The sequence below is a fragment of the Nasonia vitripennis genome, chromosome 1 (assembly GCF_009193385.2).
Source record: "Nasonia vitripennis strain AsymCx chromosome 1, Nvit_psr_1.1, whole genome shotgun sequence".
NCBI classification, from domain to species: Eukaryota; Metazoa; Arthropoda; class Insecta; order Hymenoptera; family Pteromalidae; genus Nasonia; species Nasonia vitripennis.
In genome coordinates, this window is record NC_045757.1 from 14,307,602 (window position 1) to 14,335,433 (window position 27,832).

General features: G+C 46.6%; 1 protein-coding gene and 1 long non-coding RNA gene across 8 annotated transcripts in view; both read left to right on the forward strand.

Moving 5' to 3' along the window:
• Positions 1-27,832, forward strand: part of LOC100121944 (teneurin-m) — a 565,536-nt gene that overhangs the window by 323,981 nt on the left and 213,723 nt on the right. Inside the window, exon 1 of one of the 7 annotated variants that reach the window (XM_032598397.1) lies at positions 15,597-16,307. The exons of the other annotated variants lie outside the window; for them this stretch is intronic. Within the exon in view, the coding sequence (XP_032454288.1) occupies positions 16,292-16,307 (16 nt within the window). The 5' untranslated portion in view covers positions 15,597-16,291. Of the gene's footprint in view, positions 1-15,596; positions 16,308-27,832 lie in introns of those variants that run through there. 7 annotated transcript variants of the gene reach the window in all.
• Positions 1,000-7,873, forward strand: LOC107982206. Its single transcript, XR_001729755.3, has 4 exons — positions 1,000-1,552; positions 2,265-2,322; positions 7,327-7,410; positions 7,607-7,873. It is a non-coding gene; the product is annotated as an uncharacterized LOC107982206 (long non-coding RNA).

Here is a 27,832-nt window from a genome sequence, read left to right on the forward strand (position 1 = left end):
ATACCGCTCTCTAGCCTTCCGTTTGCGTCTCTCTATCTTGCGAGGGTGGATCCTTCGTTATCGCGGAATGCGCTGTGTATAGCTGCTGCCAGCGTGTATACAGAGCCGGCTGTTGTTGTTACGCCAGCATAAGGCGCGTTGCCTCTGGGCTTTCGAAAAATTTTGCTGGGGAGGAAAGCCTTTGATCGTTTAATTGCCTGCGTTATGGGCTGAAAATACGTGGCTCGGCTTGCCGCGGTTTTATGCCCGTGATGCACGAGGGGCTGACGTTTTTATATTCCTCGGTGGGCCGATGCCGTTTTAAGCTCGTGCGGAAGCGAGATTTTAGATAATGGCGTTAGGTTAATCAATTAATTCTGAGTAATTCATGCGAAAATCGTAGCCGACGTCTGTTATATACAATAAATTTAGAAACTAACGATGTTTCCACGCCGGATAGAATTTCGAAGTGCAGTCGCGGAGCACACGGAGAGCAAAGCGACAAAACGCCAAATATTTATACCTCCATAACTCGGAGGGGGCAAAAATCTCGAATCACCCCCGTAAATTTGTCGAGTCAGCAAAAAGATATAACTGCAGCGTGGAGGCATCGCCATAACGTCGTCTTCACGTGGCTCTCGAGGAAGCTGCTCTCGCGAAATACGCCGCGTACCATACACGTAGACGAGAGGAAAGAAGAAAAGAGAGAGAGATTCGCATTCGAGACGACGCACGTGCAGTGTCGCGAAACATCTGCTAATATTCGAGCGTCGCATTGCTGCTGCGCAGACGAAACAAGCGCGGCGGCGGTGACGAAAAGCTCGCACGCGCGGAAAAGGAGAGAGAGGGAGAGAGAGAGAGAGAGAGAGAGAGAGAGAGAGAGAGAGAGAGAGAGGGAGAGAGAGAGAGCGAATTGCGGCGCCGATGAAAAACGGCCTTAAAATAAGCGCCACGCGAGGGTACAGGAGGTGTAGCGAGTGCCGCAGTAAAACTTTCAGTTAAATGTTATTTTCGAGCTCTGGGAGCTGGTTCGCGCTGTCTTGTTGCACTGCACCGCCGCCGACGACGAACGACTGCCTGATTTTATGGTTCAAAGGGCTAATCTTTATTGCTTTTGCATTGCTACTCTGAGTCGCCGTATACTCTACAGGCGCTTGTTTACTTTCCACTTACATCCTGTCGTTATTTTTTCGGTCTTTGTTTCCGCGCGGTGTTATTAACTGGGCAATCAACTGTCATTGAGTTTAAAATTATAATTATTGTGTTTTCCGAAACGCTCACATCAACGTGGAAGCTCTAATTCGTTGCAAGTAAAAAAAACTGTGTTACACTTTCTTCGCGACGTAAACGGCAGAGGCATCTCGAGCACGTACGCGCACGCATGGAATTTCCTATTGCTCACACCTACGGGTAATGAGTATGCGCGTGCGGGCGTCGCGCTATGCATCAGATCGAGGTGAGACGTCGCGGAAGCAAGACATCAGTTACATACATATATTTCTTTCCAAGAAGTAACGTTGGCGGCATTGATTGCTAACTGTTCTGTATATCTGAAAATATTCAAGTCGTATTGGTTGGTATTTCTGATATATATTTAACTTTTGGTTTTGGTACGTGACTTTTATTCATTATTATTTTTTATCGTTCTTTAATATTATTTTTATTTAAACAAAAATTTAAGGGAGGTATACGCTGCAACGTTAAGACAAAATCTGATGTGCACTTTTTACTTTTCGTTTGTTCTCAAAATATTCAACAGCATTCTGATAATTCCTGTGTGGATACTTTTGAGGCATGGATGCGCATGTGTACGCATTTTGAAAATTATATCTTGGCGTTATTTGCATTTACTATAAAACTTCCTAGTAGTTTTATAAGAAAGACTTTTGTGTAAAATTTTCCTGAATTATTTAGCACGTTACGAAAACATCAATATCTGATTTGAGCCTCAATAGCAAGTAAAAAATAGATAAGTTCACTGCATTCTTGATAAGGCTGTCCGTATTGCGCAAGATAACAAATTAACGGTATTTAGAACTCTTTCAAAAGATAATGAGTCCAAAGAATGTTTACGTAACGAACGCTCTCCTTCCATTTTGCCGTTACGCGTACAAGTTTTTGCAAGCCGAAAGCAAACGCTGTATTGTAAAACAAGTCGAGTCGTTTTATTCATGACGCAAAAGTTTCCGTTTCATTCGTTGACCGTTCAAAATGAGTCATGCGCCATAAGTCGGCTTCTCGACAATTTCCGTAAAATAACTTTATTTTCCATTTCTCTGTTACAGGTGAGTACTCGAAACCAAACGACTCTGTAATCAACAAACAGCTCTAAAGCATATCAAGGTGAGTGCTAAACGCTGAAATCACGGTCCCGAAGCCAAAGATCAAACGGCGAAAAATGCCCGATAAGCCCATAAATATTAATCCGACAGTCCGCAAAGCAGCGAACCCCACGGCTCCTGCGTTCTCCTAAAAAATGTACAGCCGCATTTGCATACAAGGGTGTGTGTGTGTGTGCAGACGGAGCCTCCCTCGCCGCTGTCGTCGTCGTCGCCGGAGTCGTGAAAAATGCAGCCGAAACGGTCTGCGCCTCGCGCGTATGATAAAAAAGAACCCCGAGTATAAGCGCGTAGAAATTACCGAGGCAAACACAGTCTGTGCGCGAGGCCTTTTTTCACGCACGTGGACCCTGCGCGCTGCGCTTGCGCTTCTTTGACTTTTCCTCTGCTGGGATGAGGCTCGGCAATTGTGTCGTACCCTTCGCGCACGCAACAGGGGAGTATAGTCGGGAGGGCAAAGCGCGCGTGCATTGTCCGCGGAGTTTTTCTGCGTGCGTTTTTCTCTTCGAGCGTTATTCGTTTTTCTTTTTGCGGAGAGACTGCAGGCTGTTTGTTCAGTGGCTTGGCGGGGTGGGCTTCGCGGCTTTTCTAGCGGCTCTACGCCGCGCTGGGAGGGGAATTCTTTAGTGGGGTGGATTTTTTCGAGGTTAATGGGCGGTAAAAATGAAACACAATGCGGGGAATGCCTTATAAATTCTATACACCTTTATACTGTGTGTTATTAAAACGAGGAAACGGGAAAGCTCATAGTAGAAGCAGACGGGTGTGGTAAGGCTTGCGAGGAAAGCCCATAGCATCCACTAATATTCAACGACGATCGGAACTCCCGCACGGAAAAAAAAACACTCGTGCAATCCGCTGGAAAACAAAACGACGCTCCGGCGACACGCACGGCATATAGTACACAATGCTCTCGGCACCTATACATACCTACACATAGCTATATTCCCCGGCAACAGCCACGGACGCAGGCAGTGAGAATCAAAGGTAGCGGCAATAGTTTGTCGCAAGCGCACGTGAAAACCTTATTTCAGACACCCTCCTCGGGCCAATAAAGGCGCAGCACGCGCTTCCTCCCCCCCCCCCCCCAAGATGCGTCGCGTCGGCAGCGTCTTGCGTGCGAGCAGAGCCAACTGAATAATGCATGCGCGCAGCCAGCCCCGCGCCAACATTTTCCCACTCTCTCTCTCTCTCTCTCTCTCTCTCTCTCTCTCTCTCTCTCACTCTCTCCTTGCACGAGCTTCGTTCCAACTTTCCTTCCCATACAGCTGCTGTGCGTCTGCTGTCTAGGATGGGCTTTTTTGGGCTTTTTTCTTGGGGTGCTGATTCGAATTTCGTTGCGCGCGCCAGCGAAGAAGCTTAGTCGGTCGAAGCTTGCTCTCGTCGGAAAGCAGGGGATTTAATCGTGGTTGTTCGTTGTAAAAATTGTAGAATGACGTTATTTTACCCTCGCTATGAATTTTTTCTACACATCTATGTGTATAATATGTCTTTCAACCTGCAGCACTTGCGTTTCCTGCTGCGCCTTTCCACAATCTTATTTCGCATTCTCCTCACTGCAGTGCAGCCACGCAGCGCGGAGATTCCGAGCGGTGCGAATGCGTGCAGCGAAATAAATGCTCTCGTATAGGAAGCCCCGCGGACGCTTTGTCGCGGATAAAACGACTAGGAGGCGCACTGCCTGCGCGGTAAAAGATAAATAGTTATACCCGTCGGCTCTGCGTACACGTAGATACACGCGAGTCCTGTTTCTTGGATCGTCGCGTCGGGAAAAAGGGTAAAAGGGGGAAAAGAGTAGCGATGACTTATTTATCGTGGCTGAGGGTGCGTTTACTTAGGAGAATTACCGTGGCGTGTAGTTTGCGGGTGACGTCTAAGTCAATTGCAGTGCATTACGGCGAGCGAGTGGTATATTCATGGGTATAATTATATTGGAGTTATTTTCGTACGTCGATGAAAATCGTCGATCGTAAATGTTTCTGACGCATTTGCGTCCCGAACTGACAGTCGGCTAAAATAGTCCCCGTGCTTTTGTCTCGGGACAATACGATCGCCAACGCTCTACAAAAATATTTACATGCGGTTACTACATAGTAGCGAGGCAGAGTGGGTTATAATGATGGTACGCGACTAAACGAATTAATCGAGCGAGAGAGAGAGAGAGAGAGAGAGAGAGAGAGAGAGAGAGGCGAGGGAGAAATGATGACTCTGGAATGTTCCGGCTCAAACTAATAAGTACTCAAAGAGAGGACTGACTTTGCTTTTGCGCTCACTCTTAGGGCGGTGCTCGCTTTATCTGCAGTGACTTTGCGGACGTCGCTCGAGTAGCTAAAATTCATCTCAGATAAAAGCTCCGCGAAGTTATACATAACTTAAGATTGTATAAAAAGTGCACATAATCCATCTCGGAATATCCGAAGTTTGCGGAAGACTGCGGATTGTAATTCACGTAGAAGGTAACGCACAAGCTTTTCTTATTTATTTTTTCTCATACGCAATAACGATTAATGTGGATCTAATATCTTTCGATAACGAATCTAACAATCTTATTCAATTCGAAAATAATTGTCGCGAATTCGTCGAGACCGCGCGAAATTACTTCGCTTTCTCTCTCTTCCTCTCACCCCACCAGCTCCGCCATCGGCAGCATCTGCTGCTCGCAAACTATCTTCCGGTGCTCGTCGCTACTCGTTCTCCTCACCTTTCGTCTGCCGCTCTTGGCGCCGGATCGCAAATATTTGCGATAATTCGTGAGAGCGCGCGGTGAGGATAAATAGCGAAGATCGAAACAAGACGACGTTCGGGCGGCAGTCGAGCGCCGTGTTTCATTGACTCTTCGATTACTCACCGTCTGATGCACTTTCCGAACAAACACGAGCAGACGCCGCCGCGCGGCTGCTTTTCGCTCCAAGAAAAATAAGCCGTGAGTTGCATTCGGTTGCAAAAGATTCGGCGCAAACATATAATATTCGAAGAGAGTTTTGCGGTAGAAGAACACGAGAGCTGGAGGAGTCAAGTGAGCTCGCGCAGTTGGCTCCCGAGAATTTTTTGCGCAGTTGGGTACCGCGTTTCAGAGATTGAAATTTTTGCGTTTGATGTCGTGCGGATACAAGTTTCTGAAAAAACAGGGACTGAAAATTTTACCGAGTTTGTGCTAGTTTTTTGCCCACTTCAATTCGGGGAAAAACTTTAGTATAGCCTATGATGTTGATTTTTCATAACGACTGTGTACTTACGCGGTCATTTTTCTTTCGATGATAATGAGCGTATCGCCGCGGAAAACTTGCGGGACTGAATAAACCGAAAGCGATCTCCGCGGCGATGAAATACCCGCAAACTCGCGAAACGAATTAATTTCATCGTCGCGCGTCTTCTTCGCTCTGAAGTTTTTCGCCAACAGCCTCGTCACCGGTAATTAATCCATCTGCACAGTTGCGCGAATCGCGATGCCAGAAACGAGATTCAGTCTGTTTACAGCGGTATAGTCCCATAAATATACAAATAACTCGCATTCTTCTTAAATATTCAATTTATAATCCGCGCCGACGGTATGCTGCGCGGTTTCATAAATATTTACAAGTTGCGCGTAATCCGCGAAAGCGAAATTTTCTGCGGGAAACTGGAAGTTGCGGAAAGTCGGCTTTTTAATTAGGCGTCTATTTGCGTAATACGCGGCTGTGCTCGTTTGAGAGGAGTAGTCGGTCAACCCACTGAAAAGTCCAGGCGCCAAATGCGTTAGAGGCTTGACTTAGGACCGGAAATCACAAAGTTTGTTTGGTTAGTCGGATTTTCGTTTTTGCTCGAAATTCTAGTTATTCTTATAATTATTCGTTCACTCCTGTTACTTTTCGAAAAATAATTACTTTTTGTTTACAAGCGACTGCAAAAGAGTTTGCACAAATGTCTAATTTTACTGTTATCCATTCAAAGTTTTTTCCTCGCGTTTACGTATTACTGCTCGATATAATAGAACAAGGATTTCTGATAAATATATTTACGACTAAATGTGTTCCCATATTTTAATGCATGCATGAATCATGCAACCAATAACTTCGTTTCAACAAGTGTTCATTGTCGCAGGATAAATCTGAAAATTGTGTCCATTTATTATTCATGTTACACGACGTGTTATTGCTTCTCTTTATTGAGGTCACGTATTTTGAAAATAGACTTTACTGGAAATCGATGTCAGCGGATAAGTAGAAATAATATTGTACATTCGACCGCGTATAATTCTTTTGTTAAAAGATTGTATTAATACATAACTGACGATCAACGCGATGATTTATTTTATTTTTAAAAAACTGAGACTGCTCAAAAAGATTTTCCGTATGAGAATCCCCATTAAACTCGAAATAAACAGAAAAGAGATTTTATCGATAATTAACCGTTGATTCTAGTAAAAGATCGTAAAAGTCGTTTCTCGTGGTTCTATTAGAAACCCATCTTCTCCTTCAACATGCTCACGATCCTAACACGAAGAAACAAAACGAAGACGACAAAGCGAGATAAGCAGCCAATTATACTCGCGAGAATCTTCCCATTTCGTCTCTCACGATGTAGGCAGCTTTCAGCCTTTTTGTCGTCGCCTCTACCCGTGAATAAATTCATTTCGGGAGAGTGAGACAATCTCGCTGATCTAATCGTCCGATATAAACGGGGACAACTGAGAATCCAGGCTTTTCTTTTTTTCTTTTTTATCGCCCTTTCCTCCATTTCCTCCCGGTTTATTGTCGCGGTCCCCTTTGCGCTAACGTATTTTTCATCGTTAGCTGGAGAAGAGGTTATTTGTGCTAGCAAAAGTTTACGTCGTAGCGGTTGAACATGGTTCAAGCGAGAATTGGGGATTGTGTGGGCGTTAACGAAAGAATAAAGATGCTAAGAATAAAGGAGATATAGACGTTATCAAGGTTACTTTTTGTAGAACGAAATATCAGCTAAAAGCCGTTCGCAAGATTCAAGAAATGTTCATCGGCGGAACAACTATAAAATCGATCGTTATTTTCAGCTACTGACTTGCGGGAATAATCTAAACCCAAAATGAAACTGCTGTGCTTCATTTTGCTGCTCGTTATCGTGGTAACAATGCAGAGTGAGTTTCAATGTTCTTGTCTTTTATATAGTTTTACAGCAGAAACGATCAAATGTGGATCCAGTATTTTATTGGAATTGTTTTGAAATGAAACATAGGCATTTGAAAACGATTTCAGAAAATATACTAATGTTTCCGTGCCTGATGAAAAAATACCGTTTTTTAAGTAAAATGTATTACTCATTATGTGTTACAGCGGCGTATGGCAAGCCATGCAATAACTTTCAGAGGATCCTCTGCGATTTTAAATGCATTCTGAGTAACAACGTTTGCATAGGAGGTGATGGAATTTTTAATTACACGTGCAACTGTAAAATACCAGAGTAAATGCCTCTGTGCATTATGAATAGCGACATAAGTAAGCGTGCACTTTTTGTACGCGTGGTTGAATTGTCAGCATCTTTTTATTTGTCATTGTATTATTTATAATCACAGCAATAAACAAAACCATCGACCCATGTAAGCCCAGAACAAGCAAATTTTCCCAAATCCATCTACAACATACGCCCAAGCGGTGTAAGTTGCAGATCGACGCACCTAATCCTTTCAGCGTTCCGCTGATGGCCATTAAACAAACATCTATCTCTCAAACACGCGCGCGTGCGCAATCCCCGGCGCATCTCTCCTCGGCACATCCAATCCAAATAAATTATACCGTCAAGTCAACGGCGGCCGCTTGGCTCCTTAACAGTCAGCCAGCTTCGACTTAAGGACAGGCCAAGAAGAAGGAAAAGAGGAAGAAGAAGAACCTGCCACGCTCTCGGCAAAATCCCCAAACTCGAGCAAATCTTTAATTGTATTATCTCGCTGCCTCCTCCTCGTCACTTTGCATTCAGGCTCATCGACCTCTTTACGCCGACATACACGTACACGCGGCGGCGACCGTTCGATGGGAACCTGCTCGAAAGATGCGGGCGAGAGGAAGAGAAGAAGGACGACGGAAATGTATGCGCGCACGAGAGCGCGGCAACGGCTCGTTAAGCGAGAAAACGAAACGAAACGCGCGCGAGCGAGGATAAGACGTATGCATCACGTCGGAGCCGCGCGCGAACTCGCGATAGCATCCGAGGAGGAACACGTTTTTCTCGAACTGAGCGCGTGTGTCACCTTCTTCTCCACCTCCCCTGCCGTCGCGCGCATCTTTTTTCGTTAACTTGAGCGTGGAACGAGCTGATCGGCTCTTTTGTAAAGGACCGCACGGGGCAATTTTGTCGCGAATGAACACACCGAGCGTCTTCAGCTCCGATCCTACGCTCGAAATCGTGCTAGTGTGACTCGTTTCGCTTTCGTTTCTGCATCAGCTGTCTTCGTTGTGCTTCCTCTTTGCTGGTTCGTTTCTTTGTAAGGTTTAGAATGTGTGCACACACGTGTGTCGTCTCGATTTTGAGAGGATGAATGGTACGAGAGGCGAGGTGTCGCGTTTTTTAAAAAGAAGTAGCTCGCGCGCTCCTGACAAATGATCTTGATAAATCTGTTAATTATTTTTGCGTCGATTTACCTGACCGGAGGCAGCTCGTTTAAAAATGTACAAGGTAAGTACAGTGCGCGAATGACCAGTTGAAACAAAACATCCATCAACTTTTGTTTATCGCGGTTTTTGTACCTTCTGACAGACGTTTTAAACATTTTTAATTCAGTATTTCCAAAGAAATTTTATCGCTTGTGCACACCGGCAGGGTCGTTAATCTTCAATAAGCGAGAGCGTACCGATCATTAAATTGTCCCAGGATAGTGTACGAGCAACGTTTCTGGGTAATCAATGTGAATGCAATTCTAAAAGGCGTAAACTATTGACGCTAATATCGGCAGGCATCGTTCGCGGTGAAATATTCAAAATAAACGAGAGTCATCCTCGTCTCCGCTGCGCACTCGGGCCGAAATTCCAGTTCACTCAGACCCTTAATTTGCAGCGTTGCATCTCCTTCTGCTCTTCCATCAAATATATATTTATTCTCTCTACTTTAGAAGCCATTCATCTTAGCCTCGCGCGACACGGAGAGGTTGTATCCGGCATCTCGTTGCACTCACCTCGATTTTTCGGCTGCAATTCGGATCCGGATTACATGTCGACTATGCTCCGCTGATCGTCAGCAGCCGCATTTTCGCGATCCAAGCTCACGCCTTATTTCGCATTTTAACTCAGTAATGAAGATGTCTTTGAATAAACGTATTTTTGCAGAGGTTCTCTGATGTATTTAGCTGAAGATGCATAATGTTTTGGGATATGCATTTTGTAGAAACGATGATCATTCATGTTTAACGGAATCGCAGTTGCACGAACAGGGATCGATTAAGACAGAAACGGTTAAATTAGAAAAGTAATCGATCTTATCCTTCATTAAATATTACTTGGTGCGTGTTGAAAATATAAAATTTTTACATAACTATGTATGAAGAGAACCGACAAAAATATTTCTTTTCTTTTTTGAGCGCTTAAGAGCATCAGTGATTAAAATAGTTCAGTTGGCAATACTTTCCTGACAAATCTTCTGAATAAGAATAGCGCCATAAGCAAATCCAACAACAGACATTCAGAGCGACGATATCGGATATCCATTAATTGGAAACGTTTAGCTCTCAGTCGTGCAATTATTATTCCAGTCCAACTTGAAACGCAGCAGCAGCATTATGTTAATAAATGGGAAATCAATCGAAATGCAAATCCGTTTAAAGCTCACGAGCCCCGAGTATCATAAAATAATGAATTACACAAAGCGCCAGTGCATCTCGTATAACAGCGGCTCCGCGGCGCTAAATAAAAAGCTCCGAAAGAGAGATCAGAGAGGCGGAGACGACAGTTCAAAGAGTATGGCTCTAGCGAATAATTATTCCAACGCAATTTACCTTCCATACCTTTGGATTAAGGGTACTCAGCCGTTTTATACGTGTAGTACCTACTCCTCATCCTCCTCCTACTCCTTCTTTGAAAAGGGAACGCGAGAAAGGAAGAAACGTAGCGAGGTCCCCCTTTGTGCCGTCGCCGCCACTGCCACTGCCTCACACTCTCCCTCTCTCTCTTTCTCGATATCGAAGGATCGGAAGTGACATCGCCCCGTCGAGTCGAGCGCAGGAGGAGGAGAAAATGGAGGCGAATAGAAATAAAAATCGAGAGAGAGGAAAAAATTGTGCAAGAGAGAGAGAGAGAGAGAGAGAGAGAGAGAGAGAGAGAGAGAGAGAGAGAGAGAGAGGTACGGGCTGAAGCGAGTTGAAACGCCGGGGAAGCGACGTAGAAAGATTTTCTTGGAGAGATAGTGACTTGGAAGAGAGGGGGGGGGCGAGCTTGGCTTTCCTTAGAATACCTATACAGATGCTGCAGAATCGGAGGAAATACTTTCAGTTTTGTTTACTTTGACTCTATATTAATAATCCCATCGCAATTATTGACACGCGAGATTTCGTTTTTCCGAGCGAATTCAATCCACCGCTTAGAGCAGTCTGTCAAACTCATTTGAATTCACGTCTCCTAGGGTACACGTTTTCACTTCCTCGCACAAGGCCTTCTCTGCATCCGCGTCCCTTATTAGATGTTCCATTTCATCGAGCGCACGCAGTTTTTGCACTGCTCCGAATCTTTCCGATCGAGCTCCTTTACCTTTTTTTCTTCCGCCTCTTATTCGCGCGTCTCCAATTTCAAGCCTTATTATTCATCCTTCCGCGAGTCCTCCGCAGCCTGCGCACAAATATACATCCGCTGTCTCGAATCCTTGCAGTAAAGTTGCAGCGGCTGTCTTTCTCGCTCGTTTATTTTTCTCGTCGCCTCTCTTTCTCTCTCTCAGTGCTGGTGCTGACACTATACCTTTTTCGTTTCGCTGCCTTATATTCGGTCCTGCTTTTCTCGCTTTTTTCGTTGCCTAGCGCACGCGCGGCTCTCTGTTTTATAATCCTCCAGTCCAGGTTTATGATTTCCTGCAATATGAAATTTTCTTATGCGGGTATTCCTCTCTCTCTCTCTCTCTCTCTCTCTCTCTCTCTCTCTCTCTCTCTCTCTCTCTCTCTCTGTGCTTGCGAGCTTACACCATCGTAGGAGAGAAAAGAATGGGTACACGGATGCTCGGATGACGAATACTTTCTTTACTTTGGTACTGATACCCGTCAGTTATCGCTATTAATTTTAGTGGTACAATCGTTGTATATACCGAGAAAAAAGAATCTATAAAAAAGTTCTCCTCTGACTTTGAAATGTGTCAACACAAAGAGCGATAAAGTCGACTTCCTCGATATAATTAATTTCCGATAGAGCAGCCTTCCAAAGCTCATGCATACACGATAAAACCTGTCCGACACAGTCGCGGCGTTCGATATTCCACACGTTCTCACGGCTTTGAGGGGCCTCCAAAAAAAGGCAGAGACTTATCAATGAGGCGAAACGTATCGTAGATCTTAGAGCAAGGTGTGCGTCGTGGAATCGGAGAAATCAGTGCGCCGAGGCCGCAGCGCTCTTGTCTAATTGGTTCATGATTCACACTATGTCGTTGTAGCGGCCCATTCATTCACGCGCTGCGAGAGAGGGAAAGAGAGAGAGAGAGAGAGAGAGAGAGAGAGAGAGAGAGAGAGAGAGAGAGAGAGAGAGAGCGTAGGAAGACGGGAATTACGAGACACAAGTGCTGAACAAAGAGAAGCGACGACGACGACGATGGGACGGAATGGAGAGCAGCCTCTTGTGTGTAGATAAAGTGATAAAAGAAATGCAGAGCCGACACGGGTGTGACTGGGGAGTCGCCGTTGCATTTGCATGATGGCTAAGCGGATTTGTTCTCGAGGATTTACAATCTTCCGTTCGATCGGATTGACGTAAAGCAATAAACAAAACTGCGATCGTTCGCTAGACACGTCTGGTCATCCCTTACGTTTCTACTGGTGAATTTTCCTGTGAAATAGCGTGCTATACGACGGATTACCGATACACTCTGCAAATATGTAAAACTATTCTAAGCCAGTAGTTCACCAACGGCGTATTTATTTACCAAGCGCATAGGTAATCAGAAATGTTTGCGTTCATTGGTAACGTTTATGCATTGCATATAAACAGCACTAAGTACACACATGCATATTAACACACGCGCTATTTCTCGGCAATAATCCAAGCGAATTTACAGCTTGCTTGCGATGCATTTGATGCGCTATCCAATCGCACTCACGGTCTGTCTTGCTCGTAGCGGTCCACGAATCCCGCGGATTGATTTGCCACGTTCAACGCCACATCAAATCTCTATTCCAACATAATCGACACACCCTCCTCTCCAACCAGTCTCCAAAAATAATTCCGTGCACTAGCTCCGATCAAATAATCGACGCAAGCCACTGTACCCCGGCAAAGCGCAGGAAGTAAAAATGAAAAAACCACTCGGCACGAACGTCAAAAAAAAAAGAATAAAAAACGGGCGATACAACCTAAAAGTCGATAAACACGCAGCAGCAAAGGAGAGAAAAGGGATCGCAAAAAGGCGCGATGCGAAAAGCGCGACACCTACTCTCGCTAAGGATAGAGGCCTGCGTCTCGCCCATTTACACACACGCACACACACATATACATACACAGAGAACGAGAAAAAGACTAAAAGTCCTCGCCAGGGGCGACAGAGACGGGGTAGGGCGCAAGCGGTCCTATCTACGGTCTGCCACAGTGGAGAGAAGAGCGGATAAAGAAGAGCGGAGAGCGCTCCACTTCTGTCTCCGTTGCGTCCCCTCGGGCCCATGCAGCATCCAACGGTAGCAGGCTGCCTGTCTGGCCGAGGCGCGCCGCTGTCTGTCGTTATAAAGCGAGATCAGATAAACAAACGCGCCGGTAACCAGCTCTGACATAATCGAACGGACCAGGTGAGAGGAGGAGAGAGAGAGAGAGATGAGATGACTCGGCGCGATTGTATACGCGCGCAGTCGCTCGCACCCACAGAGTGACTAGGAAAAAACGTGGAAATTTCGTATTGCTGCACTGGACGCCAAGTGTCGATCCGCGTCCCGATCATCTTGACCGCGCGCGCGCGCCTCGCATTGGCAGTTTTGGTTCAGCTCATCGAAGTTCGTTTGTAGTGCAGCGCGTGTGCCGAAGGTTAATGTACCGATGGATGATGAGTTGTGTTTTCGATCAATTCTCCCCGTACACTACTTTGTCGATTTCGTACACGCGAGGGGTTTACAAATGACGTTTGGATTTCATTCGCACGAATTCGTGCCTATACGCGTACGCGAATATATTATTGACATTTATTTGCAACGGTCAGCTATGTGTGATAAAATAAATTGCAATTGACACACACACATGTACATAGACCGATTGGTTATTCTCATCTCGATCGTTCCATTTTTACTCGCGAAAAGAGAAACAGTGCGTACGCGAAATCAACTCCCGCATTCGCGCTCTGAAACAGTCTCAACTTGCCTTATCGCGCGAGGCCGGGGGAAAAATACGCTCGCGGCAACGTGCTTTTTTTACCTTCTCGAAATAGGTCAACGCGTATACGTCCGGAAATCGCTCGGCGCTATTAGTTATACGGATACACGTGTGAATCAATCGCGAACCGAACTCCTAATGGGGTAAACTGCTCGGACCGTTTTATACGTATCGCGGAGAATGGAGTCGCTCCATGTACAATAGAGGATAGAATCGAGGTCAAAGTGGAATGTTCGAGCGAAAATTTAGCTATTCTGATGTAACTTCATACACTTACCGATATGTTCGTAACAGCAGTCCTATTGTTTTTGGTGTCATAAAAATGACACAACTTTCGGAACAATTTAATTTATTAGCAGTAGCGAGTAACCTTTTGCCGGGAAAAAACAAAGTGGCGTTATCGTTTTTATTCATATTGTTAAACATTTTATTGTTTACGTTTTTGGACGTTCAATTTGATGACTATGAGCTGTGTAATAGAGTAGAAATAAAATACCCCTTTTACGACACGAACGAAAATCTGGTCAACGGTCTGAGCAGTAACGAGATACTCTATTCAATAAAAATCCCATTTTAAACCGAGTCGAATTTCACGGAAACGTGACTCAATCAATTTGCCTATCAGTCAGCGGGACGGGATGGTGTATCTGCCTGATAAATGTACCGATGATTCGGTTATACGCGTCGGGCTCTAATCTCGATGAAATGCGCGGATTGTAATACTTTAACCCAGTGAATACGAGCGAAATCCCTTCCCCGCTCACATCTAATCAAAGAGCCCGCATGTTTAAAATCGCATCCCGCGCAGTCAATTTCGCCGACAGAGCCATCGCGAATGGTGCCAGTGTCCCGGTATAAATAAAATTCGGCTCATTCCAAAAGCTCGATAAAAGAGAGACCGAGGAGGAAAAAGAGGAAGCGGGTTAATCCACTCATCCAGCGTCGAGCTGAGCCAAAGAGCGCAAAAGAGAGTGCTGCAGTGGCTCTGGAATTCCGTCGCGGCCTCTCTCACTAACACAGTCGAGCACGCACACCAAGAATCGGCCTCGAGAATGCTCCTCGTCCTCGGCACCGTCGCAGCGACGTCCGTGCTCCTTGATTCCCCTCCTCGTACCCACACAGCGACTCGCGCCAACGTCGTGGTGTGCATGAGCCTGCCGAATCCAGAAAGAGAGAGAGAGAGAGAGAGAGAGAGAGAGAGAGAGAGAGAGAGAGAGCGGGCGCGGGAGCGAGCATTACATACACACGGGGTAGTCTGGCAGGAACGTACACACGCACACATAGCGGTGCGAGCGCGAGGACGGAGAGGAGAGCAGCGGCATCGGCGAGGTGGTGGTAGGTAGCTAGGTAGGAGAAGAGGGTAGTTAGGTGGTGGTAGCGCAGCACCGGGGGCTCGCGCACGGAGGGGAGCGGTAGCAGCAGCGCCGATTTAGGGGATGAAGCGGCGGCGGCGGCAACCGAGGGGTTGTTGCCGCCGCTGCCGCACACTCGCGCACCAAGCTGGCTGTCGAGCATGTAAACGCGAGGCTAGGTGCGTGTATAGGTGCGTTAGAGTATACGTCGGCATCGGGGAGAGATCCTCGGCGGGGAGAAGTAGCCAGCGCTGCTGATATCAGGGCGCATGCGCCCGCGTCAGCGCATGGCCACCGCTCAGCTCGCGCTGCTGGTCGAACGAACGATAGAGAGAAAGAGCGAGAGAGGAGAAGAAAGAAGGACGGGAGCGAGATAGAGAGAGAGAGAGAGAGAGAGAGAGAGAGTGCAAGGAACTCCGCGGTAGAGAGCAGTCAGTGCACCGCCTGGCCTCCAATCGCGAACACCCCGAGAGTCACCCACTATCTCTGGCGCGTGAACTCGCTAAATTTCTATAAATAAATACGAACTCTCGACGCACAGGCTGATCTACGGTGCGCAGATACAGTGCTTTTTCCGGCTCGTTCGAAATAGATCCTCGTGCGAGAGGAGGCCTGACCGCGCGAGCTGCTTCGCGACGATCCTGCCGCAAGGACGATAGAGCAGCCGAGCTGTGGAGGTCGTTAGACCCTCGCGATCAGTTCTCGTATAGGATAGGCTACTTCCCGCGCTTTCGCACTGCCAAGTCGAAGTCAGCGGAAGTATACGTCGCGGAGTGGCGCGCGCCGCGCGCTGCGCTCGAGCTTGAGCTTTTCGCGCCTCTCTCTCTCGCGCGCGAGAGAGTGGAAGAAGGGAAGGGGAGGGTCCTTTGACCCATCATCGCCAGTGCACAATTGCTGTAGTGATACAGTCTCGAGATTAAGGACTATACACGAGTCCTCATTCGGCTTCAGGGATCGAGTATCTGATATCTGTAAAAAAAAACTGTTGTCGCTCGAGCCGCGAAGCAAAGTGCCGTCGGGATACAACTGAAGAGGAGAATCAGAGAGAGAGGGTGATGATCTAAAGTGTGCTCGATAGAATCAAAGTGACCTGTGCAATGATACATCAGGCCGTAGGACGGCTCGTCACAGAGGACCAATGTACCAGCAGCCAGGTGAGTGTCGTCGTCGTCGTCGCCGTCGTAGACGCGAGCCCTCTACCTCTCGATAGCTGTCTTTGGCCTGTGCTACACTGTTGTGTACACACACGTTCTGCTGTACGCGTCGAGGAGCTTCAGTCCCACACACGGAGTCCTTGCTTGCTTGCTTGGTTGCTAGTGCCTCTGCGTCCTCTATCCCCCACCACGCCCATCCATGTACTCGCTCGCTCGCGGCTCTCCGGACGTAGCTCAGCCGTCGGCTCTGCTACTGCTGCTACTTTATATTGCTGCACTGATATCATGCAAATTGTACATCTGCATTCCGAGCTGATAGGAAGTCAGCGAGAGAGTGGAGGACAGGGGGACGTATTCAGACAAGTCCGGCTGGATGGCTAAGAAAACGCCCTTACACCGCTTGTCGGGGTAATCGCGCGATTTGGATTTTGGGGAACTGATGCTTTGGCATCGGTTTTCTGTATTTATTTCATACGCAATACTTTGAAATTCAATTAATGGCTTCGACAACGAGCGAAATCAGTTCGACGTTTGCGTGTGGATTTATTAAACGGATTCTCTTTCATTTTTTTTTCTTTTTCCAGCGAAACGTTGCGAGATGAATTCTCGAGAGTCCTTGAACTTTGGAATTTTCGGCAATATCCATCGACGGTTCGAGAGAGGAAGGAAATTTTTCCCAAAATCCCGAGAGAACGTAATTGAACAAAAGGCAATAAAAAGCCAATTCCATCCGATCCCGTGCTACATTGTTCCGCGTAACCCCTTTCGGTCTGAATACATTAGCCAATGCCGTACGTGTGCGTAGCTCTGTGTTTGCATGGGTTTGCGCGCGTGTGTGTGTGTGCACTTTGGCAAACTCTCACTGGCGAACTTTCTCGACGGCAAAGCGCTGCAGCCGCTACCGCCTCCACTACTTTAAATCCCTTTATATGCCCTTGGCTCGGGGCTTTGCGTTTCGCGAAATGCTGCCGCTACCGCCATATCGCGCGAGAGAGCGCGAGCTGTATAGTAGCGCCAGCGTAGCCCACCTACACAGCACTCGGCGAATTGCTCGGCTTATCGCTCGGCTGAGTTACGAGGGCTGTATATTTCTGCGCTTCGAGCCTAACTCGCTCCTCCACGCGCTCTTCCAGTATAGTCCTCTTCCGCGCGGCTGGTGTCGTCTTTTTTCCTACCCCTTTTCGAGAATTTGTATGGCCAAGGAAAATGTATGGCCGATAATGGCGGCTGTAAAGCGAGGTTCTTCGGCTGCATGCTTTAGGACTCGGATTTAAGCCGATGCTTGTAAGATGTTGGCTTTAAGTTTGAAGGCTGTTTGACGTCGATGATTCGAGATTACGAGCGACGCCTTCCATATCCCTCGTGGATTGTGCAGCTAAGTTTAGTGGAATTCTGTATACACGAATGTAGAATTAACAACTAATCCGACAATATCGTAAGTTTATGCTAACTATGCAAACGAATTTCGATACAGACAAACTATCGGTTTACAATGTGATTGAATCAAATATCTCGGGCTATGAATTATTATCGCGGTTTGATGCTATTTATTAACAGTCAATTTTACTCCTCATAAACAGCATCGATAGGCACTCAAATATTGACCAGATATTAGTTTCAGTTCGAATATAGGTTACACTTGATATTGTAATCCACTCCCATAGAACGACGAGCTATAATGGAAAGTTTCAACGACCAAATGACTTTTTCTAATGGAATACATTACCGTTCTATACTACGCTAACAGTGGTAAACAGCAGTGCCGACGTAAAATTCGTGTACGAAAAAAAGAAATCAATGTTCACAGGATCAACAGCCGCACTCGAGTGCGTCCTAATTAAATTATTACACGAAACACTCAGGCCGTACAAAAAGCAGCCTGTGATTTATGCGTCGAATGGCAAGGAAAAAATCCCCGCAGAAATATCACGAGAGCCTCGAATACATAAGGAAAAAGAAGGAGCGAGAGAGAGAGAGAGAGAGAGAGAGAGAGAGAGAAAGAGAGAAAAGTTGTTTGGTTAGGGTCGTTGGACCTGCGGGAGCTATGAATCGTTCAGGACTCTCCTTCTTCTTCTTCTTCCATCCCGTCTCTCTCTCTCTCTCTCTCTCTCTCTCTCTCTCTCTCTCTCTCTCTCTCGCTCTCCCTCTCGTCAAGTGGTTTTTCGAAGGTTCCTTCCTGGATGTCGTCTGGCGAATCCCGCGGCGTCTTATCGATTCGCGCGAGGAGAAAGAGAGGGAGAGATTGGCAAGCCCGCAGTAAGTCTCGGGCTTTCGGGATCCTCTCACAGCAGCAGCAGCAGCAGTAGTCCGCGTTCCGGCGAATCTTCAATATTTTCTTTTCACGTAACAATGCCGTCGCCCCGACGATCCGTTCCCCTCCCACCGATGCAGCAGCCTGCCACCCTACGTCGACGGCGCCATTAACGATGCCTTTTCTTTTTTCGAGAATTCATGTGGTTTTCTCAAGAGGGAGCGAGAAGAAGTAACGCACGGTCTACGGCTCGGAAATATTTATAACTTTCGGCCTGGATAAACAATGGATGTATTATTTATGGCTGGTTTGATAGAAAGCAATGCGATAAAATTTCTGAAGTGTTTCTCGTTTGTGAGCGCCGCAGGCATGCGTACGCACTGATCCTGAAATAACTGTTATGTTTTGAAGCCGTATCAGGCTTTTCAAAAGATGAGTTTTATTATAACACTTCACACGTAGCGTTGTTCAATGTTTTCCATTGATTATCGAGAGATTGTTCAAGAAAAGCTGCCAGCTGCTAAGTAATAAGTCTTACTAAACTCGTAATGAGCGCGATGACATCATCCACGTAGCGCTGTCCCATGGGGGATTGACCTTAATTGTCTTCTTAAAAGAAACCTTCAAAGCATTACCGAATCATTTTAATTCCGTCAATTAAGTTTGTGCGCCCGTCCTACATTTGTTAAAAAATAAATTCAGCAAGCACCGACAAGAAATAATTCCCGCGCTCAATTATCCAAGTCTCGAAAGTCAACCGCGAGAAATACCGATAACCCCGAGAATGCACACCGCGGGCTCGTATTGTGTACATCGACAGCTATACAGAGCCTCGTCTAAAATCCCTAAGAAGACAAAATGTCTGCATGTGATGACAGCGAAAAAGTAGACTCTCCTCCCTACTCTGTCTCTCGAAGCGCTCTACTGGAGGAAAATGCGAGGCGCTAAAGGCAAACAAGGGCTTAATAAAGGCGAACGGCATTTTAATGAAAACAAATGCGGTATATAGCAGAGCGGCGCTCTCGTATTTTCTTGCAGCCGGCACGTTCGCGCGCAGAAGAGAGAGAGAGAGAGAGAGAGAGAGAGAGAGAGAGAGAGAGAACGAGAAAGAGAGAAAAAGCGCGTAGCTCTCGGTATTAATGCCGCTCTCGCGCACGTGCCGCCAGAGGCGATACTCGCGTACGCGTTTTATACGAAAATAGTACGCAGCGCGAAAATAATGACACGCGCATACACGCTGGCAGTGGCATAGCGCATATAGTATATATATAGTAGCGCCTCGTCATACGCACACCCAGGGTGTTTGCGACTGTGAGCGTTAAGGGGCTGCTGCTGCTACTGTGTGCTTCTCTGCTACTGCTGCAGGACGTGACATAATTTATGGATACGCGGACCCCCAGCGTCTCTGGCTCGCAGGCTATTCATTTTTTTTCTGTTTCAGACTGAGCTCGTATACTTGCGGATAGGTGTTCGCCCGCAATTTAAAGCTAATTCGCGTTTTGAGTATTCTCATGCTTTAATTTAATGCGCTTAGAGTAGAATGAAAGCTCTGAATTTCAACTAGAGGATAACACTTTGCATTTGGTGTAGTTTGAACGTCCGACTCTCGACATTCGCCTATACTCTGTAGTCTTTCAGTATCATCGGCTTTTTGCAGCGATTAGGCTTGAAGAGCCGCGAATAAGACAATAGCTGTGTTGTCGGTATCGACCAGGCGTGGGTGTTACTGTAAGACAACAATAGAGAAACTTCTAGAGTTACTTTGAAGTAGATTACGTTGAACGGTATCTTCCGAAAACGAAATAATGGCATACGAGATTTCAACGGCCTTTCTTCCCAGCTGACGCTACGGCGAAAATCAAAATTCTCGAAGCGTATTCTTTGTGCACCTAATCCATCCAATTAATTATAGAAAACAAGAGCTCATCTTTTTCGTCGCCGACAGACGCTTGCTTCCTCGTCGCTTGCGCGCACTCAGACTCCCCTTCATACTTTCACTCTCGATACGGCGGCTTTAATTGACTTCGACGCGTCATTATTTTCATCGAACTACATCGAGAGCGCCACGGCTCCGTTCTTAATTGCTGGCTGGAGGAAGATTCGAGTCCGGGCGTCTTGAATGTTACAGGCGCGTGTTTTATAAGCTCGAAAATCCAATACGGGAGAGAACAGGGGGAAAGTTGCGTACGCGCGCGCGCGCGTGTGCGTGTGCGTGCAAATCCCTCGAGGGATTTTTGGGTCGCGCTGAATAATTTAGGTTCGGATGAAGCGAAGCGCGCGTACGTACTTGTACACACACATACACAGGCTCCGGCTGGAGAAAGATCGAGTTAAATATTGCAGATGTGTAGGACCTTCGCGATTGAATCGGGGAAGCCGCTGCGTATACGGGTGCGCTTACTTTTTTTCAACGTATGCTCGGGATTTCAGTCTCTTTCGGGTCGCGACGTTGCTTGATGATCGCAGGGGATTCGACGCGATTTGGGATTTTTTCGACGGCGCGGAGCTGAGGGTGAAAGTAGCCACGGGAGTAGCTTGATTGTTATCTGAGATTGCGGTTCGAATGGGATTACATGTTTGATGGTATTAATTTCGTCGGCGGGCGCCCCCTACCGTCTTACGTGTCCCGCTCGCCGTCTAATTGAATGGTAATCTGAACGATCTATTAATTATCCCCGAAGTATTCCGCGATGATGAACCTTCGATATAGCCTGTTATCTATACCCACCTACCCAAATTCCTGCGGTAAACAAGGAAAACACAACGCCATAATAGGGCGCTGTGAAACGCGGGATCGTGTCGTATTCACATAATTTTTATTATTCAGCGGTACATCCATTTCGATAAGGCTTGATAGCGTGTCCAGGCCTTATTAGGGAGGCGAACATATAAACTTCTGAGAGAAAAATTTACAACCTCTTCTATAGCCGGCCGATATTCGTCGGCGAAAGATACTTTATCATTTTAATGGCTCGCAGCTGATGCTACTTGATTTAGAGTCCCTTTGTCGCGCGGCGGCGAATTACTTAATCAGCGAAACAATCGATTATGCAAAAGCCACGCATGTTGATTCGGCGTATGCAGTCTTTCGTCCCGAGCTTAAATTGATTCGATCGACGACCAATCAGTTCAATAACATTCGCCGAACTCGAATTCGCGCAATCAAATAAATCATCGGCCCTCCCTCTCACGCATACATTTACAGCTCCTCCTATACACTGCACAACCACGTAAACGCACGCGCACGAAAAGCAGAACGATGGTTTGGCTCTGCAACGAGCGCCGCATGCTCAACGGTGCAGACCACACGACGACGCGAGCAGAGTGCGGAATCAGCGCGGAATTCGCGGAACAAGATACGCGACCGCGACTTCTTGCATCAGCCGCCGTCCTCCAATTCGGTGTACAGTGAAAAAGGCAATGGAAATTGCAACTGGCGCAGAGACAAAAGATCGGCATAAGTAATCGCCTCGTGGTCCGAAATCGATTTACATCTCCTCTCTCGCTCTCTTCGTATGGAAATAGAAAGAGAGACAGAGAAAGGAAGAGAGTCGAGGCTATCTCTGCAGTCAGATTATTCAGACTCTTCCTCAGCGTTTTTTTTTTTTTTTTGATCATTCTCGTCGTCGTCGTCGCGGTAGCGTCCACGTTAGCCGATTATCTTCGGCTTCTCTTCTCGGTAGCGGCGGCCTATATCCCGGGCAATCAATTGCTGCACTTGATGCTCTCGGCGAACGAAGCAGCGGCAGCAACGCAAGAAGGAGAAATACGCAAGAGAGGCCAGTTGCGGCTTTGGTGAACGCGCGCGGCTGCCGCCTATTAAAAATACTTAACTCGCCGGTCGTCAACCTTCCTTTGTCGATATCGCGGCGCTATGCAAATAACCATCGAGCGGGCGAGCGAGCGTTCTCCTTGAATAATCCGAGAGCGACTCAGCTCCGGAGTCCAGTGGCCGCTGAGCTAGCCGCTGCAGCTCGCTGGGGACTGCACACTGGCTCTTCACCGACAAGCCACTTGAGGCTGCTATGCCTAAGCGGCATCGTTTCGACGCACTTGTGCCTTCAGCTGTCTGGCCTCTTCTATCTTTCTCTTCCTCTTGGGATGCATTAAACCGACCACTGACGAGTGACGTTCAACAGAGTCTTCCCGATTATTGTTGTTGTTACTGCTGCTACTGCACTGCTTCATGCTCCGCTAACTCTTCCAAGACGCGGACGGATACGAGAGCTGTTGGCCGGAGGTTTCTGCGGCCGAGTTGAACGATCGCGAAACAGAGCCTGTTGTTGTATTATTAGCATTGTGGAAGGAAACTTTTTGGAACGCCCGCGCGATAATTGAGTTCTATCGACTATTATGCGGTTTTGGGTTACAAATCGCATTTTGTATTGGTATCAGATTAACCATCAATGCGTTGCTTGTTACGAACAAAAGAACTTTTGAACTGAATAACCATTGCGACAAATAGTTCGAATGTTATCGTTACTCGTTTTGATGGTCCTATGTCTAATTCACTTGCACGTGTGGATGTACATGCTGGTACAGAATTTAGCTCGTCCCCAAATTCAAATTAATTCGCGCGTAAAATAATTACGTACATTTCCAACTGGTGTTCTTGCTCAAGTTCATGTCATGCAGGTATTCCTATAATATGCTCGTCACATGCATTTCTATGTAATTTCAAAAGAAACTTTTAATTTAAAAGACGCAATTAAGCAAAATATTCAACTAATATTCTGGGTAAACATTCAGCCTTCTGCTTAGTGCATTAGTTAACTTAAAAGATAAAAAACGTAAATAACCGGTTCCAAGGCAATCAGCAGAAAAAAAAGAAACAAGCGGATAACAATAGCTATTATTTATGCCTTCAACCTATTTACGGGAGTTAAAGTTGCAACAAACAATTTATCGGCACATTAATCTGAACCAGCTCGCCTCGCGACCACTGATTTTCCGCAGTTTCTCTGCACAATAGTATATTGGCTTAAATGAACAATCACCTTGGGCATTTTGATCTCCAGCGAGCTAGTATAGCAGATATTAGTCGAGGTCAGATATGCCCCAACAGTTCATCTCGGACGAGCGAGGAACACTGGCCTACATGAGCGTTGCTAAACAGAATATGATTATTACTGTTCTGTTGCTTCTTGGCCAATCCGACACTGCCTTGCACTTGCGGTGTCGGGCTTAGCGCAATTTGCATGATGATCTGCCTGCACCGAGGAGGGTACGAAGTAATGCAATACTCCGGATATTCGACGTTCGCGGAAGGATTGAACTTTCGTACACAAACGCATGCGAATCTGTCGGATTCGTTAATGGGAATTTCGCCAAATTTTCTCATATAAAGTCGCCGCGCCGAGAGAAGATGAATTGATGAGTTATTAAGCGCATAACTTTCCTGATTTTCAAACATTGTCGATTCCAGCGCGCCATGCATCAATTCATCAAGCGTAATTAGAACGATTCCATAAAACTCTTGCACGCGAATATCGAAAAGTCATTACCCCCGGAGCTTCCATATGATATCTGGAATAACGAAAAATCGATATATCGGCCACGAGCAGTATACGCCGGGAAGATGTATAAAGTGAGCCGCTATACGCGCCATAGGCAAAAATTGAATATCGATGAAACTCCCGCTTGTTTCCCTCGCGCGGAATACATACATACGAAAAACATCGCTCGCTACACGAAAAGCTTCGTAGCGCAAAAAACAGCAATTTCGAAATACGCGCGCCCGTCAAGAAAAAATCTCAATTGCAATATCGCGCTCGCCGTGTATAGCACACGCTTGTAAAAATTCGAGCCGTCAAGTTTCGCTCGAGGAAAGGACAACAGAGTAAAGTTCCGCGAGAGCTGAGAGAAAAAAATGAATTATTAAGTCAAATGCGCGTTTCTGCTCGGAGACTTTCTTTCTCTTTCTCTCGGCTCACAAGGAAAAGTATATAGAAAAATCTGCTGCACCGCTGAACTATATTGTGCGAAAACGCGCAAAAGGAAAGCGATTTTTCCGCGACTCTCTCTCTCTCTCTCTCTCTCTCTTTCTCACTCTCTCTGTTTCTCTTTCTCCCGATGACCGACTTTTCGCGCGCACAATTACGCGCTCCCTCGTTTTTTTTCCACCTGCTCGCGGCGGTTTTTATATCACTCGCTGCTGCAGCTCGTTCGCGGGCATACACCTGCAATCGTTACGCTAGAGCCCCGAATCCCGAGAGATCGCGGGACGCATTTGCAATGCTCTAAGGCGACGAGATCGCGAATGAGAAAAGATTGCAGCTCGAGTGGCCTCGGAGCGGTTCTTTTTTCTAGCTGTGTTGACGTTGCTGCTCGTGTTCTTTTTTTGTGTTAGTTTTGGCGCTGGATGATGGAGAGAAAAAAAATGCGCGGAGTACGTGGGAAAGGCAAAAGTGAGCGGAAAATTTCAGGTTCCTTCTCTACTGTCTTTGAATGCGCGAATGATTATGTCGCCGCGTGTTAAATTGTGATTGCGAAAGTATGAAATATTCGAAAGAATGTGTATGAAGCTTCGGTTTGAAAAGTGTACACGCATGGCAAATATTAACACGCGTGACGGGTTATGAACAGCGCGTTCGCATAGATGAACCAGAGCATTAGTCGCGACACCTTTTTTTGGCACATGGCATATTTAAATCTAAAAAATAGCTATATGGTCGACGAAACTGTGTGTTTTAACGAACATACCCCGCCCGATGCCTATAAATCATACCGGCGCAGGTCGCTCGCGTAATAAAACGTTTCCTGAATTCGTAACCAGCTCGCGGCCACCCTCCCACGCATTGTTGTATCTCAAAACACGAGCAATGAGTAAAAGTCCATTATATTCGTCGCGCAGTGTCCAGTATAGCCGGGAGAGTCTATCACAAATCGAGGCCCTTAGAGCAGCAGCGGTATAGCAGTCGAATGCTCACGCCAAGTACTCTCCGCTGCAAATAAATAAAACGCACTCAGGCCTGTGTACCGCTCGGCTGTGTGCTGTACGGGTAAGAAAGAGAGAGAGAGAGAGAGAGAGAGAGAAAAGGAGGAACACAATGGGCGCCTCGCGCGGCGAACAATGCGATGTTTACAATAACTTTGCGCTCGCGCGCGAAAAAGCCAAGGATAAGAAATAATAATAGTTTATAAGAAGGGAAAACAAACGCGTACGAAAAAGCTGCTGCAGGTCTGCAGCGTCCCGCTCGACCGAGCGAGAAGCGCTCCTTTGGCTGTGGTGAACGAAATTTACGGCCGGCAGACACAAGGGAGCTCTTCGCGGAAGTTTGAGACAAACAATTTTGCCAACGCCGGTTCTTCGCGAAAAATTCAACAGCTGCGGTGCAGCAAACTGTTCGCAACGCGATAGCGCGACACGATCGATCGTCAACTGCATAAATAAAGCTATTTAACAGTTTCATTCGAAACTCGAATGGCGCTGCTCGGGATGTTTGCGCCGCCAACATGATGAACAGTAATTTAAATTTAATCGTATACCACGCGGCATTTGAACCCGAAAGCGTAATTGTCGCGGACCGGAGAGTAAAAGTACTTCGGATGCAAATAGAAGCGCGAATTACGGTGATCGTGCTGTAAACGAAAATACAGAGAAGGACATTCATTACGGGAGCTGAGTAACAAACTAACACTGGGCTGTGTAGCTTCTAATCTAGATGCGCGCTAAACAACGCTAAAAAGAGGGAAAAGCAAGGAACTCAAGAAGAAGAGCCTCGAGCAGACTCTTAGGCCGCGAGTAAATCAGGCGGACCAAGGCGACGCGCGCGCGTGAAAACAAAGAAGCGAACTATGCTGCATCGCTGCACATTCGAAAATGTAATCAGAATAATAGCGTGAAAAAAAGGACGAGGCGGACTAGCGTGTCTTCTCTCTTGCTCTTTGTTTCTGGCGCACGAGCTTTAATTTGTTAAAAGCGAGAAAGCTCTCGTGCTCGCCGGGGCGAGAAAACGATGCCGGTGGATCACCGTGGAGAAAGAGAGAGAGAGAGAGAGAGAGAGAGAGAGAGAGAGAGAGAGAGAGAGAGAGAGAGAGAGAGAGAGAGAGAGAGAGAGAGAGAGAGGAAGCGCTGGCGGAGATGAGATTCTGCCTGTTAAATGGGCGCATTAGCACGCGTGCGCGAGGGAAAAAATCATTGGAATGCGCGTACGCGAGGGAAGGAAAAGGCGCGAGAGAGAAAGAGTAGTTTTAAAAGGCTGCGGAATTGCCAAAGTTTATGGAGTTCCGAGAGCGAGAGGAGCTGCGTGCACTATACTTGCGCAATCGCTGTGGGATGTGAGCGAGGAAAATATTCTCAAAGAGGACCTGGATCTTTAATTCGAGAATTGCGTATTTCCCGTTGTCGGTCCGTTGTTGTCTTAGCAATATATAGGTATAGCGCCCGAAGACACGTAAACGCACTCTCACTGCTGCGGTTACTGCTCTATTGTCTTTGACGATGAAATTAAACGATACTCGCGCGATATCGATTGAACCCGCTCGATACCTCTCGGCTCTCGATCTCCTTTGGTTCCTTTTTTCCCTTATTTTCGATGAGGAAGAATCGCGGGGAAGTCTCGAAGTGAAAGTTCGATAAAGCGCACTATCCGCACGAATTCCAAAGAAAAACAACAGCGCGATGGAACAGGTTAGAAAAAGGCAGCTCGTTACGAGGGATCTATCAAAGCCGAAGCGCAAGAGGAGAGAGAGAGAGAGAGAGAGAGAGAGAGAGAGAGAGAGCTGGGAAGGAAGAAAAAGAGAGAAGGAAAACTCGAAGCCTGGTACCTATATATATATATATATATATATATATATATATATATAGCCGTCGCGGTCGCGCATGTATCACGCGATCGCGTCACATTCGATAAAATCGAGGTGGTCCCGGGTCATTACAAACTCCCTCGCGCACACGCGTCTCGTGCAATTAATCAGCCATTCGTTAAATTCGTCGCGATATAGATCGATCAAACGCCCGCTGCCGCGTGTATATTATATTGTGTGCAATCGCGCGCGAGCTCCTTGTACAGATAACATCGGCAAGTACGTATAAGCGCCTCTCGAAATTCGGCTTATTTGAGCTTGTTGCTCGTCGAAAACAGGGGTACGTTATTATTTTCGGTAAAACGTGAAACGAGTCGGAGTTTCATAAAATTCTATAATAAATAGCCCATTTTCTCCGAGTGTGCCTATTATACTTCATTTTTTAATTTTCTCTGTAAAACTAATCTCGCGAATTTCTCCATTAAAGAGGGAACTTTGTAACTCCTCGATAATCTTCCCCGCGCCG